This window comes from Salmo trutta, chromosome 16, assembly GCF_901001165.1.
Source record: "Salmo trutta chromosome 16, fSalTru1.1, whole genome shotgun sequence".
NCBI lineage: Eukaryota > Metazoa > Chordata > Actinopteri > Salmoniformes > Salmonidae > Salmo > Salmo trutta.
In genome coordinates, this window is record NC_042972.1 from 24,184,629 (window position 1) to 24,197,737 (window position 13,109).

A 13,109-nucleotide genomic window follows, 5' to 3' on the forward strand; every position below is an offset into this window, starting at 1 on the left:
ATGTAGCAGATGTCTGTGCAGTTTGTCTGGAAGGGAGTAAATATAAAGATGTATATTACACTAACCTGTTTTTCATCAATAATGTAGCCTTTACGCTACAATGTTTTATTCTGCACTAATCTATTCTGCAGTGACATCGCGTTGATTTTCTACTTATGGCCACATGAAGAGCTTGAATCCAGTCATAGTGATATGGCGAAATAAGTGAACCATGTGACATGAAGAGTAAATCAAAGTCAACTCATCCAAAACTATGGCACAATAACACACTCAAACAGTTTCAAATACATATTTATTTAATCTCCAACTCTGTATCAATCAGACAGAGATGACAGACTCAAAAACAGTGTACAAAAACAGACGTCTATAGAAAAGTATGCTTATATTGAAATATGTCCAAAGGTTTTATAACAAAACATTTAACTTAAAAACGTTTAAAGTTGAAGAATCTTGACGAGTACAATGATAAAATACCAACATACATATACAAATGTACATCTTCTTTGTGTGCATGTTATGTGTACAAAAGTGTCATTGCAAGTCACTCTGCGCATGATTGACCATTTAGAGAAATAGGTCCGTTTTCATCTCGCATTTCAAATCTACTGCTGTGCACAATCAGTATTGGGAAGGCACTTTGCAACAGACCAACATAACAATACAAGAAAACAACACAGGTAAGTATCTAAGCAATCAATAAAAACATCCTATAAATTGAACTACCAAAACAGGTGAGATAAACAAACAACCAATACCACCAGATGAATTTAATAGCATGTATGGGCGATCACCAGTGTTGCATATCATATGAGCATATTTCTAAAAACAGCATTGTCTCTTACTTATCCAATAAATAACACAAAGAAACAGGCCTTTTTTAATTGATTTTTACTCCATCCACTGTGTGAAAAGCATCACTATTCAGTGGGGATAAAAAAAAATAACAATATTGATTAATATGGCCTAAACAGACTGATTGATCAAAGCCATGGGTGGCAGAAGTAAACTGGTAGAGTACACACTACCAAAACAAGGTAACAGCACAGTGAACCAGACCTGGATTCAAATAGTATTTGATTTAGCTTATCTGGCACAATAGAAGAGTCCCACAAGTGCAAAACCCACCCATCTGTCACTCAAGCCAGACTCAAGCAAATGCTTTCAAGTACTTTTTGAACCCAGGTCTACAGTGAACAGGGATACTTCTGTCACCATCCAGTGAACAACCGCATCCCAACAAACATTTATGTCCAAAACAGTACACAGCAGATCATGGGCACGCACAGTGAGGAAAATCAAACAACCACCACCAAAACTTGGCAAGGAAGGAAAAAAAAGTTATATATAGATATATCTAATGATTGATTTCATCTTTAGTCGATGAATGGGGATTTTATATAATCAAATCATTATTTATATATATATATATATATATATATATATGCCATGCATGCATTCGGAAAGTATTCAGACCCTTGACTTTCACCCAATTTTGTTACAGCCTTATTCTAAAATTAATTAAATACAAAATGTTCCTCAATCTACACACAATACCCCATAATGACAAAGCGAAAACAGATTTAGACATTGTTGCAAATGTATTAAAACATTTATTTAAAAAATACCTTATTTACACAAGTATTCAGACCCTTTGCTATGAGACTCGTAACTGAACTCAGGTGCATCCTGTTTCCATTGATCATCCTTGAGATGTTTCTACAACTTGGAGTCCACCTGTGGTAAATTCAATTGATTGGACATGATTTGGAAAGGCACACAACTGTCAGTATAAGGTCCCACAGTTGAAAGTGCATGTCAGAGCAAAAACCAAGCCATGAGGTCAAAGGAATTGTCCATAGAGCTCCGAGACAGGATCATGTTGAGGCAAAAATCTGGGGAAGGGTACCAAAAAATGTCTGCAGCATTCAAGGTCCCCAAGAACACAGTGGCCTCCATCATTCTTAAATGGAAGAAGTTTGTAACCACCAAGACTCTTCCTAGAGCTGGTCGCCCAGCCAAACTGAGTAATCGAGGGAGAAGGGCCTTGGTCAAGGAGGTGACCAAGAACCCGATGGTCCCTCTGACAGAGCTCCAGAGTTCCTCTGTGGAGATGGGAGAACCTTCCAGAAGGACAACCATTTCTGCAGCATTCCACCAAGCCACTCCTCAGTAAAAGGCACAACAGCCCGCTTGGAGTTTGCCAAAAGGCACGTAAAGACTCTCAGACCATGAGAAACAAGATTCTCTGGTCTGATGAAACCAATATTGAACTCTTTGGCCTGAATGCCAAGCGTCATGTCTGGAGGAAAACTGGCACCATCCCTACGGTGAAGCATGGTGGTGGCAGAATCATGCTGTGGGAATTGTTTTCAGCAGCAGTTACTGGGAGACTAGTCAGGATGGAGAGAAAGATGAACAGAGCAAAGTAGAGAGATCTTTGATGAAAACCTGCTCCAGAGTACTCAGAACCTCAGACTGGGGCGAAGGTTCATCTTCCAACAGGACAACCACCCTAACACACAGCCAAGACAACGCATGAGTGGCTTCGGGACAAGTCTCTGAATGTCCTTGAGTGGCCCATCCAGAGCCCAGATTTGACCCCGATTGAACATCTCTAGAGAGACCTGAAAATACCTGTGCAGCAACGCTCCCCATCCAACCTGACAGAGCTAGAGAGGATCTACAGAGAGAATGAGAGAAACTCCCCAAATACAGGTGTGCCAAGCTTGTGGCGTCATACCCAAGAAGACTCAAGGCTGTAATCGCTGCCAAAGGTGCTTCAACAAAGTACTTAGTAAAGGGTCTGAATACTTATGTAAATGTGATATTTTCATTATGGGGTATTGTGTGTAGATTGATGAGGGGAAAAAAACTATTACATCAATTTTAGAATAAGGCTGTAACTTAACAGAATGTGGAAAAATTCAGGCGGTCTGAATACTTTCTGAATCCACTGTATATGAATGAATGTTATATACACTCGTTACAATCACAATATAACGATAAATAAAAGCCGGAATGTACTGAAAGTAATAAAGCAAAATTATCTGACAAACAATGAGACTAAAAGCCTTCTTGTTGATTAGATTCGGAGGACAAAAGCACATATCAGAGAGCACCAAACACATCCAGATATTTCAGCATACATACTCACTGTCGCTCCCTAGTTGGCCTCCTGTATCTAGCATAACTTAGACTAAAATCAGTACAACACATCGACATCTCAAACATCAACTCATAAAAAAAAAAACTTTGTCCACAAAGCATACAGGGCAATCAATAAATTAATAAAATATATTCTACATTTCTCACGATTTCTAATAGTCAAACCTGAACTTGGTCCCTGTTGAATATCTAGAATTGATTTCACTTGACTAACAAATACATCTGTTCTCTAAAATTCTGTAATAAGAGAATAGAACTTTCTCAAATGGAACAGCCACAGGGTTTTATCCTTGCCCTGCAGAAACTGATAGAATTGACTATGATTCTATTCAGAGTTGGACCAGAGTTCCAGAGAACTCCAGAGTTCCATTTGCAGCCTCTGCCCTTCAGGAGCTCTGTCTGAAGTAAGGGGAAGCTTGGGTTTGACGGTTTCACCGCAGCTGTGAACAACATATTGATAATAATAAAGCAATTCAAAATGACCCAGTGAACGCATGTACTAACCCATTGGTTACAAACCACACTCTGTATTTCCATTACCTGACATGATAACAACAGCATTTACTAATATATTTTTCTTATATAAGCATGTGTTTGGTAACGGATCTTAAGGGCATGGTTATGTCATAAACAACAATACAAATACAATCAAAAAGTAAGATAACTGCTTTCTAAAATCTGCTGTCTAAGTTGCTTAATGTTAAAATAATTCATGTTAATGTACATTTTATATTCTGCTCTGAAATGGTCTTCATAAAAAATTCTGTATATAGATAGTAATAGCGAGCTCCATGACACAAAATGTAATAAAACAACAGTGAGCGATGATGCCATGAACAGCAGAGCAGTCTATAGACAACGCCAAGAGCAGTCTATAGACAACGCCAAGAGCAGTCTATAGACAACGCCAAGAGCAGTCTATAGACAATGCCATTCCCTTACATCTGATAGGCTGAACAGACCTAACTAGGGCAAATTTCCCACACAAATCTAGGTTCACTTCCCCCACATTGACCTATTGGTCACTTCCCCCCCACTGAGCTACAGGTTACTTCCCCCCCAGCTCCATCCCACTATGTCCTGCCTCAGAGTCCACCAGCGACGAGGCAAAGGCAGACTGGACGATCTGGAAGCCAAATGACTCCAGCAGAGACATGTTCTGTTGAGGGGAGAAGGGTGAGCCCAGGGAAGGACCCAGCTCCCCCAGACCTGACCCTGACCCTACACCCACCAGTAGACTCTTCTGGACCCCATGATGGTGCACTCTGTTGACGTGCTTATTGAGGTAAGACTTGGTGCGGAAGGTCTGGGTGCACTCGCTGCAAGGGAACTTCTTCACTGGAGAGTCCTGGCTGGTCTTGGCTTTAACGCCACCTGGTGGCGACCCTCCCACGGCCCCGGTATCGGTAGAGGTTCCGTTGCAGTCGAATGGCGTCCCAAGCTCCTCTTCCTCAGACTTGTGCGGAGACTTAATTTCGTCGCCGTTGGACAGATCCCCGAACAACGGCTCATCTCCCTCAGATTCTCCTTGATGGGGGCATTTTCCAGCATTCTCCTGCCCGTCTGAGGTAAATACAAAGGGGGTGGGGGAGGATATGGAGGGGTGGAGGAAGGGGGGAGGAGAGGGAGAGTTGATAGGGTGGGGGTTGGGTAGAGGGAAAGGACACAGGGAGAGTCAGAGAGCAGGGGAAGTTTAAGGGGAGAGAAAACCTCAAATTAGACCATGTCCACGCAACACAAAATGTGTCTATTTAGACCAGCAGGCAGCACTGCTCTCCGGTTAGCCGCCACCACCACCTGCAACATGAACAGAGGACAGTTTACTGCTGTGTGTACTAAGCACCTGCTCCCATGAATCCCATTGGTTAAGAACAAAAAAGATGAGTATAGTACTGTTAAGTAGAATTGTACTGCAATTCTTAAAATACATGGTGTTCATTTATATTATAGGTGTTCAAATGATATAGTACGCAGACATTCTGAAGCTTCATTCATTTACCCAATAGATAATACACTTTTCATTGAAAGCAAGGTCTTTCTTCCTCCTCAGTTTGGGGCAAAAACAATTCCACAGGACCACTTTGTCAATTTCTTTACACTTAAAAAAGTTCAACCTGGACATAAGTGTTTATTGGTAACACTATGTGGCAGATTATTTGAGCTCAGATTGAACAATGTACAATATCGGCCCATAATATCTGATATGGAAAGGGCTATTGTATCGTCCAAATTTGTACAAAAAAATGCATAATAAAAAAATAAAAACAACCGGTGTCATGTTTTAATCATGATACCAAAACCACATCAGAACTACTTACGTGTCGACATAAACTAAGCGGCTTATTTCCAGGAAACCTTTTGCATCCCGTCAACCAAATTTCCTTGACTCTTTATGCACATGCATCCCCTAGAGGTTGTTATCTTCTCGTCTAACCAACTCTTTACAGTGGAACTCTTGTTACTCGTCTAATCAGCAGGCCTTGTTAGAGCCGTTAGCCCCAACCCTACTGCTGGCCCATACTGACCTGGCAGAGGCTCGTGGAGGGTGTGAAACCCAGGCGGCCCGGCAGAGTGGCACTCCCAGAAATATGGAGCCCCCCCAGGCCCCGGTTTCCCCAGGAGCAGCTCGGGCTGCAGACCCAGGGAGGGAGGACCAGCCTGGGGGAGAAAGCAGTGACCATCTGCCTCTGGGAAGGTGACCAGCAGCCGGCGACTGGTGCAGAGGTCTACACCAAAGACAGACAGAGAGTAGAGAGGGGGCAGCAGAGACAGACAAAGCCAGCGGAAACCATATATACATCAATGTAGTCAGGATATTACCCAGACCTTACTAAGTATAATTTAGTAGCTTTACTTTGTCCAGTGATTACAATAGACAAAACAGTAAACAGTGAATGAAACTTTTTCCTGTATTACTTGCCAAGCCAGCCAACTTGATTTATTCTAAATAAAAGCAGTTTGCCAATAGATTTAGAATTCTGGCATGCCACCACATTGCAACAATTTTAGATCTGAGATAGGTAATCACTAGGAAGTCATCTTCTAGAGCTAAAAAACTGAATTGAGTTCAAGGTTTTAACCTAGAATCTAAACCTCTCTCCACTAGGTTTGGGCGATATTCAGATTTTCATACATTTATACTGTTTCTGTACCATACCAGGGTATACGTCATTACCGGAAGGGCACATAACGGTCGCACAAACCAATTTGGGGAACATGGATCTTGATCCAAGAGGGGATTGATTGTCTCTGCTGTAACCAAGAAGCTTGATCTTGCCATCTAGCTACTTAGGTAGCAAGTTAACAAACCAAATGCATAACTGGAGCTCGAGGCAGGGTGGCCGAGGTGGGCCCCCCCCAACTAAAAAAATAAATCCAAGTACTGTTGGTATGTCTAAATACCCCGGTATACGGTATAACACCCAAGCCTACTCTCCACACAGCTTTACCTCCTTCTCGCTCTCTGCCAGAGTGAAGTACTGTACAGCCGAATCCATAGGCTGCTGCTAGTTGCCATGGCAATAATAGTTGAAAAAAGCTCCATTGAATCCAGAGGAACACTGCACAGTACTGTATGATTCAATAGACATGCAACATTATAGTGCATCATTTGGCCAATGGCCACAAGTTGATGGAGATGACAGCAAGCAACAAACAGCGTTTTCAGAAAGCGTTCACATTGCCATGCTGAACACAGACAGAATAGCATGGCACTAAGGCTATTAAGGCTAAACACAGTCTCTGTGTATGTCTGAGCCCTGACTGAAGAGCAACAAGGCCATTTGGAACATGGGGAGGCATACATGCACTTCTTTGTTGTAGCTTTTTATGAGCTGACCGAGTCCCTGACAACCTGCAGTATCCCAAAACAGACCACTGGGGGGGCAGTGCCCCCATTAGAGAAGATGCCAAATGCTGCAATTGCAAATGTGTCTTTCACCTTGATGAAGTCATGTTTTGTTTCAAGAAATAGGCCTATACATATTCTAACCCATTGAGTAAAAGTTATCCTTATTGATAGCTTAATTCACATGATCTCTGCCTAGTAAAACGCAAAAAGTGAAGTTCCCTAATCAACTTCCTCTCACTTTCCTTCTCCTCTCTTCACTATATAAACCAAGCAGAGGAGCAGACAAATACACATGCATGCTGATTTAGAAAGAAATCTGCTGCCATGGGCCTAAAATCTCTTTATATACACAATATCAGCCTGCTGTACATATGGTGCTTCTGAAGACATTGTCCCTACTGTTAGCTGATGGAGGCACAGAGGGGATGGATCCTTTAGCGTTAGCATCACTGCGCAGGCACAGGCAGGAATGCCTTTATGCTTTGTGTGCATGTTTGTGTATGCTTGTGTTTTTGCCAGGCTTTAAAAACAGATGCAGCAGGTTTTCCCCACAAGCAGCAGAGCAGATGATGATCAACACAAAGCAAGATGAGACATAGCCTATGCTTGGAGGCAGGGTGGAGCGGAACGGGGTGGGCGGCTGCTTGCCTTCCACTGTGCACTGGCGTCCCGTGTGGTAGGGGGCGCCGCTGTGCATCTGCGGCTCCCCGTGCAGCGCAGGGAAGGCACCGTGTGCTTGGGCAGTACGGGGGAGCAATGGTGAGCCATGGTGCGATTTTACGTGCACCTTAAGGTAGGATGCAGTGGAGAAACCTGGAGACCCAGAGAAGAACACAACAAAGGGCAGTGGCACTACACACCCAGCAGGGAGAGAATGGATGCGCTCTGTTGTTATGTACCCAAAGATGACAGTGGGACAAAAAAACACCTCTTTCCCAAATCTGCCTTTCGCTGTGTAACTCTGTTTTATATCTTCATGCAGACAATGATATATAGGAGATGGTAACAAAGGATAATAATATGATTTTTTTTAACTGAGCTGAGCTGTTGTAACAACCCTCAAAACCAAACTGAAGCACATTAACTTCAAAGGCAAGGAAGAATATGAACCAACAAGAGGCAGGCTAACCACAAGCAAGAGTGAACAACATGCAACCACTGTTCTCCATTATCTAGGCCTACCACAAGAATGACACCATGTCCAGACAGGTAAATCAGGGCAAAATAAGCAAGTCAACCCAATAAATTATCTTGACTTGGGGCAAAATTTCTGACCAAGAGACAAACTGCATATGGGGCTTGAATTAATCTACAGTAGTACACACATTAAGGTAAAACACAAGTATTAAACCTTTACATACAAAATCAAGCCTTTCTAAAAAATAAAACATCAGCACTAACCATGTTTCCATCCAAGGTTTTTATGCAAGTCATACCATATAAAAAGAAAAAGTAATGGCAGCTGTGATGGAAACAGGAAGTTTGGTTCAATTTTATAAATGCCGACAGTTAATATGTTCGTTCGACATGGTGGGATCTTTTTGTGTCTATAAAATTAATTATGCGAGAAATGGTGGTGGAAACGCCTTTATGCGCAAATATTGATATAATAACTATCATATCGAAGTAAACTTGGAGTCACACAATAACATGGTGTGGTCCTCCCACTACGACTTAGGAAACCATGCAGTTTATTAGTCTACAGATTAAATGAGTTATGATGAATTTCACAGGGTGGTGAAAGTGAACGGTGACCTTGATGCTCCTTTCCAATAAATATTGAGGGTTTTATTCTGGTGACATGATGATCGATGGATGACTGGCGTTAAACTAATAAAATATTCTCGCTCTTATCCATCAGTGGCCTTGTGGTTAGTGTCTGCCCTGAGATTGGAAGGCTGTGAGTTCAATCCCCGGCCAAATCACACCAAAGGCTGTCAAAAATGGGATCTGATGCATCACTGCTTGGCACTCAGCATTAAGGAGCAAGATTGGGGGTGAGGTCTTGCGATAGACAAGCGTCCTGTTCAGGGGGTGTACTTGTACACCAAGCTGCCTCACTCTACAGGAGCAGGAGATAGGCTCCTGTCCTATGAGCCGTTCTGGCTTGCACAAGCTGCAACTTACTTATCCATAATAATCTCATCATGCAGCCTACCCGCGCTGTTGGCTAAAGTTCATGTGCCAAGACCAGAGCAACGTCAGGCACATTTGTTACTTACCGCAACAATTTTTATGAGAAAACTATCGGTAGAGTTGAAAATGATATGGAAACACATTGAACTTTAGATTTTTATTCGGTACATGAAAACTTTAGCGTTAAAAGTACATTTTCTGTGCACTATGTCATCACCCACTGATTTTTATACACAACAAGTCTGTTTGGTGGAAACACACCACTGGTGGGAAAATGTGCATATCATATTTATGCAGATTCTGGACTATTTGCATGAAATCTGTCACCAATTGGATGGAAACCTAGCTACTGTCTGCTAGCAAGTATCTGATAGGTGCAGCTGACAGCTCTATTTTGGATAATTCATTAACCAGATAAAAACATTTTACATTAATGAGACTACACGCATTAGCGTACAAGAGAGTCAATTTGAATGGCAGCAGGAGAATGTTCAGAGAGGCCAACAAAAAAGAAGAAGAAATGGGGGAAAAAAACTGGACAACCCATGCTCACACTACAACTATGATCTGCAAATAGCCCATGATTGCAGTTCACAAGCTCTTCTGTAGAAAGCAACCAAAACGCTTTGCACCAGCTGAGGTAGTTGATGGTTACTACAGTATTAGAATTGTAAACATTTTGGTAGATCATCCTTGTTGCAAGATGGCAATACCATGCTGGAAGAGAGGCAGGTTAACAAGAAAAACACAAAAATCTAAGACATAAGAAGATAGCAGTCATAGATTGGAAGGTCCCGCCCTGATTCTCCTGACATGTATGTGGCGATGATGCTGCACCCTAGGCCTAAGGTTACCTTTGTTGCATATACCACAGTAGTTGTGAGGTCCTTCACTGTGTTTCTTGAGGTGGTCGGTCATGTATGCAGCTCGGAGGTACTTCCCACACATCTGGCAGGGGATCTTGTCCTCATGACAAGCTAGGTGGGAACGCAGGCGATCTCTTGTAGCAAAGGAAGCATTACAAATCTGAAGAACAGGTGGAAAATACAGGTAAAATAATATGCCCTCATACATGTTACGTACAGAAACAGTATTCATTTACCATGAACCTTTCAACCATATTCTAATCAACAAGAATGACAACTAAATCTTTAAAACATGCAAATACCACACTGACAGATTTGATGTGTGATGTTCATTCATTGTGACAAATATAGAATCCACATCCACTCTTCTAAGAGGATCCAGTTGTTGCTGTTGTCTCACCTGGCACTTATGGGGTCTCTCTGTTGTGTGAACCTGCTTGATGTGTCCATTCAAATGGTCTGGCCTGAATAAATCAAACATAGGCATGTTGAGACAGATGCAGGCAGTAGACTACCGATTATGAATAAGACCACCATGTGTATTCATTTCCCCTCCAGATCACAGAATGCTTCAGAATAGAATAGGGAATGCACCTGGAACTAGTGGTTTTAGTATACAATAATTGCCCATAGCTCACCTGGAAAACCCCTTTCCACAGCTTTGACAGAGGTAGGGTTTACCCACAGATCCATCATGTGACCGGACATGGTATGACATCCTGTCCTTGCGCTTGAACCGCAGGCCACAGACATGGCAAGCATATGGCTTTTCCCCGGAATGAGACAACTTGTGTCGGTTCAGGTGGTAGACATCTCGGAACACCTTCCCACAAATGTCACAACCAACGTGACGTCTCGTCCTCTCGCGCTTACGGCTGTTTTCTATGCCTACTCCGCCATGCAATGGCATGCCATTCTCCAACAGACCTGGCTGATCAGAGTGCGATATCGAGGTAGGGCCTCCCTCGCCAGACAAGCCGTCGCCGCTACTCGCGCCATGACTGGACGCTCCATGCTGCGCTTCGTGGTTTCTCAACCGCACAGCCTCTGTAAATGCCTTGCCACATATTCCACAAGGAAATATCTGCTCAATGTCTTCTTTAACGTCAGAGGTGCTGATGTTGTAATGAATAGGCTCCATGACTGTCCCCTTCTTTGGTCGCCCCCTGCCTCTCTTGGAACCCGAAGAGCCCTCTTCTTGGAACGGGTTGCCCGTCATCTCTGATGGAGACACGGGCTGGAGGACTGGCATGGAGGTCTGGGAGCTGCCATCCGACATGACTGTATCATTGGCCCGATTTCCATCCACATTATGCGTCTGCCCATTGTTGGTAAACAAGCCATTCCCAGTTGACATGTTGTCTACAGCCAATGTGAAACTAAATTCAGAGCCCCCCGTGGCACGGAATAAACTGACGTCGCCTCTTCTTGAGGGTGGAACAAGAATTTGTACATTGGACTGTTTGATTACTTCTTGGCATATCTCGATTACAGAACGCATTAGCAGAAATTTAGCAGCCGTCATCAACTCGGGGAAACATTCCAATCGTACCACAATCCTAGAGGTGTAGGCAAAGTCCAAAATGTCTTTAAAAACTTTGGGACTTATCGTATGCATCTCGAGCTCTTTTGCCTCCCCGTCGCCCTCCGTTTGACAACCAAAAACAGACTCGAAATACTCGCTGCACGCCGCCAGTACCGCCTTGTGGGCAGGGAAGCTCTCTTCGCCGACGCGCAAGATCACATCGCAAAACTTGCCTCCATCTTTCCTCTGAATGTTGAGGTTGTGTAGCATCTCCGCGCTATGCTTGCTCACCTGATAGGTGTATGAAGAATTCCACGACTGCTCCGCTATTCTCTCCATGCCGAATTCATTCAACATCAATTTTTGTTAGCGAGTAGGGGTGGCGAAACAAAAAAGTGTAAAGCTCAATAGTCGGGAGAAATAAAATAAAACCACGACGACCACCCCTCCCTCTCTAGCGTCTAAAATGTAAGCAGCAGTGAAAAATGGTAGCCCCCCAGCTTCCTGTGAACTTTAACCTTTTTCGTTTCAAAGCGGGGTTATCGTTCAATTCTTTTTATTTCGCTTTGACATAAAGCAAGTGGGTCTCCATTATGTCGAGCAAAATGTATTCGTCAAATAGACACTAGCTATTCAGGCTACATGAGGTTGAAGTTGTCAAATACATTCATACCATTTCTCTTCCTGGTTTCTCCCACACAACCCCCTCCCCCAGCCACAGGCAAGGTTGAGATGGGGTGCGTTCCTCTGCCCAGGCGTTGCTCACGCATGACAGATCTTTCAACGCCTGGGTAGTGGCAACTGGATTCAGCCGCGCATCCGATTATAATTTTTACGCTGCAAATTGACTACACAAGCACAAAATTAGATTATTTGAAGATACATCATTTCATACCTTGATTACATTAAGACGATCATGACTTGTGTGTGGGAATACTAAAACTGATTTTTACCGAACCCCTGAAAGGTTTGACCAAAACCGTACAAAAATAAATAACACCCTTGAGCCAGCACCTGTTGCCGACCAGTGTTTTAGTAAGCTGTCAGTCAATGACTTTACACGCAACCATTGGGTGAGGCATGCAATGTCTGGGCCCAAAGGCTACCGACTGTCCTGCGTGCAGAACAAGAGAACGGTACATGTGTTAGAATAAATGGCAAAACATGCTTTAAGAGGTTGAAACCAACCGTAGTTGATGGTGCAAATTGTTTCTATAACCAATTCCAATTTAGTGAACCAAAATATAAAAATTAAAGCCTACTGTTCAAAGTTCAGATGCCTTTGGAGAATTGCACAACCATCTGCAAATAATAGCCTTGTCATGTTCTGAGTAAGGGAAAGAAAGTGAGAACCGAAACCCAATTTGATAAGATCTAAAAGTCCATGTTCATTATGTTAATTGTCAGCCCAATAGCAAAAATGTAAACAAACCATGAAGGACATTCATTAAAACTGGTGGAAAATACCAGTCTTTAGTTGTCCGCTTTAACAAATCAGGCACCCGCCAAGATACCCAGTCTTTGCAACTCATTATTCCAAATACGCAGCACAATATCTTGAATTTTC

General features: G+C 42.9%; 1 protein-coding gene across 4 annotated transcripts; it reads right to left on the reverse strand.

Annotated features, from left to right (window-relative positions):
- Positions 1–2,938: 2,938 nt before the first annotated feature.
- On the reverse strand, positions 2,939–13,085 carry patz1 (POZ/BTB and AT hook containing zinc finger 1). Of its 4 annotated transcripts, none has more exons than XM_029693558.1 (6): positions 10,656–13,085; positions 10,418–10,481; positions 10,006–10,177; positions 7,664–7,828; positions 5,691–5,891; positions 2,939–4,728 (listed from the first exon to the last, which is right to left on the reverse strand). In XM_029693558.1, the coding sequence occupies exons 1-6, from the start codon at positions 11,897–11,899 to the stop codon at positions 4,214–4,216; spliced, it is 2,361 nt and encodes a 786-aa protein (XP_029549418.1). In that variant the 5' UTR covers positions 11,900–13,085; the 3' UTR covers positions 2,939–4,213. The 4 variants fall into 4 exon arrangements, with proteins under 4 accessions (XP_029549418.1, XP_029549419.1, XP_029549420.1 ...); XM_029693562.1 differs by lacking the exon at positions 2,939–4,728 and adding an exon at positions 4,775–4,962; XM_029693559.1 differs by lacking the exon at positions 7,664–7,828.
- Between the last annotated feature and the right edge of the window lie 24 nt (positions 13,086–13,109).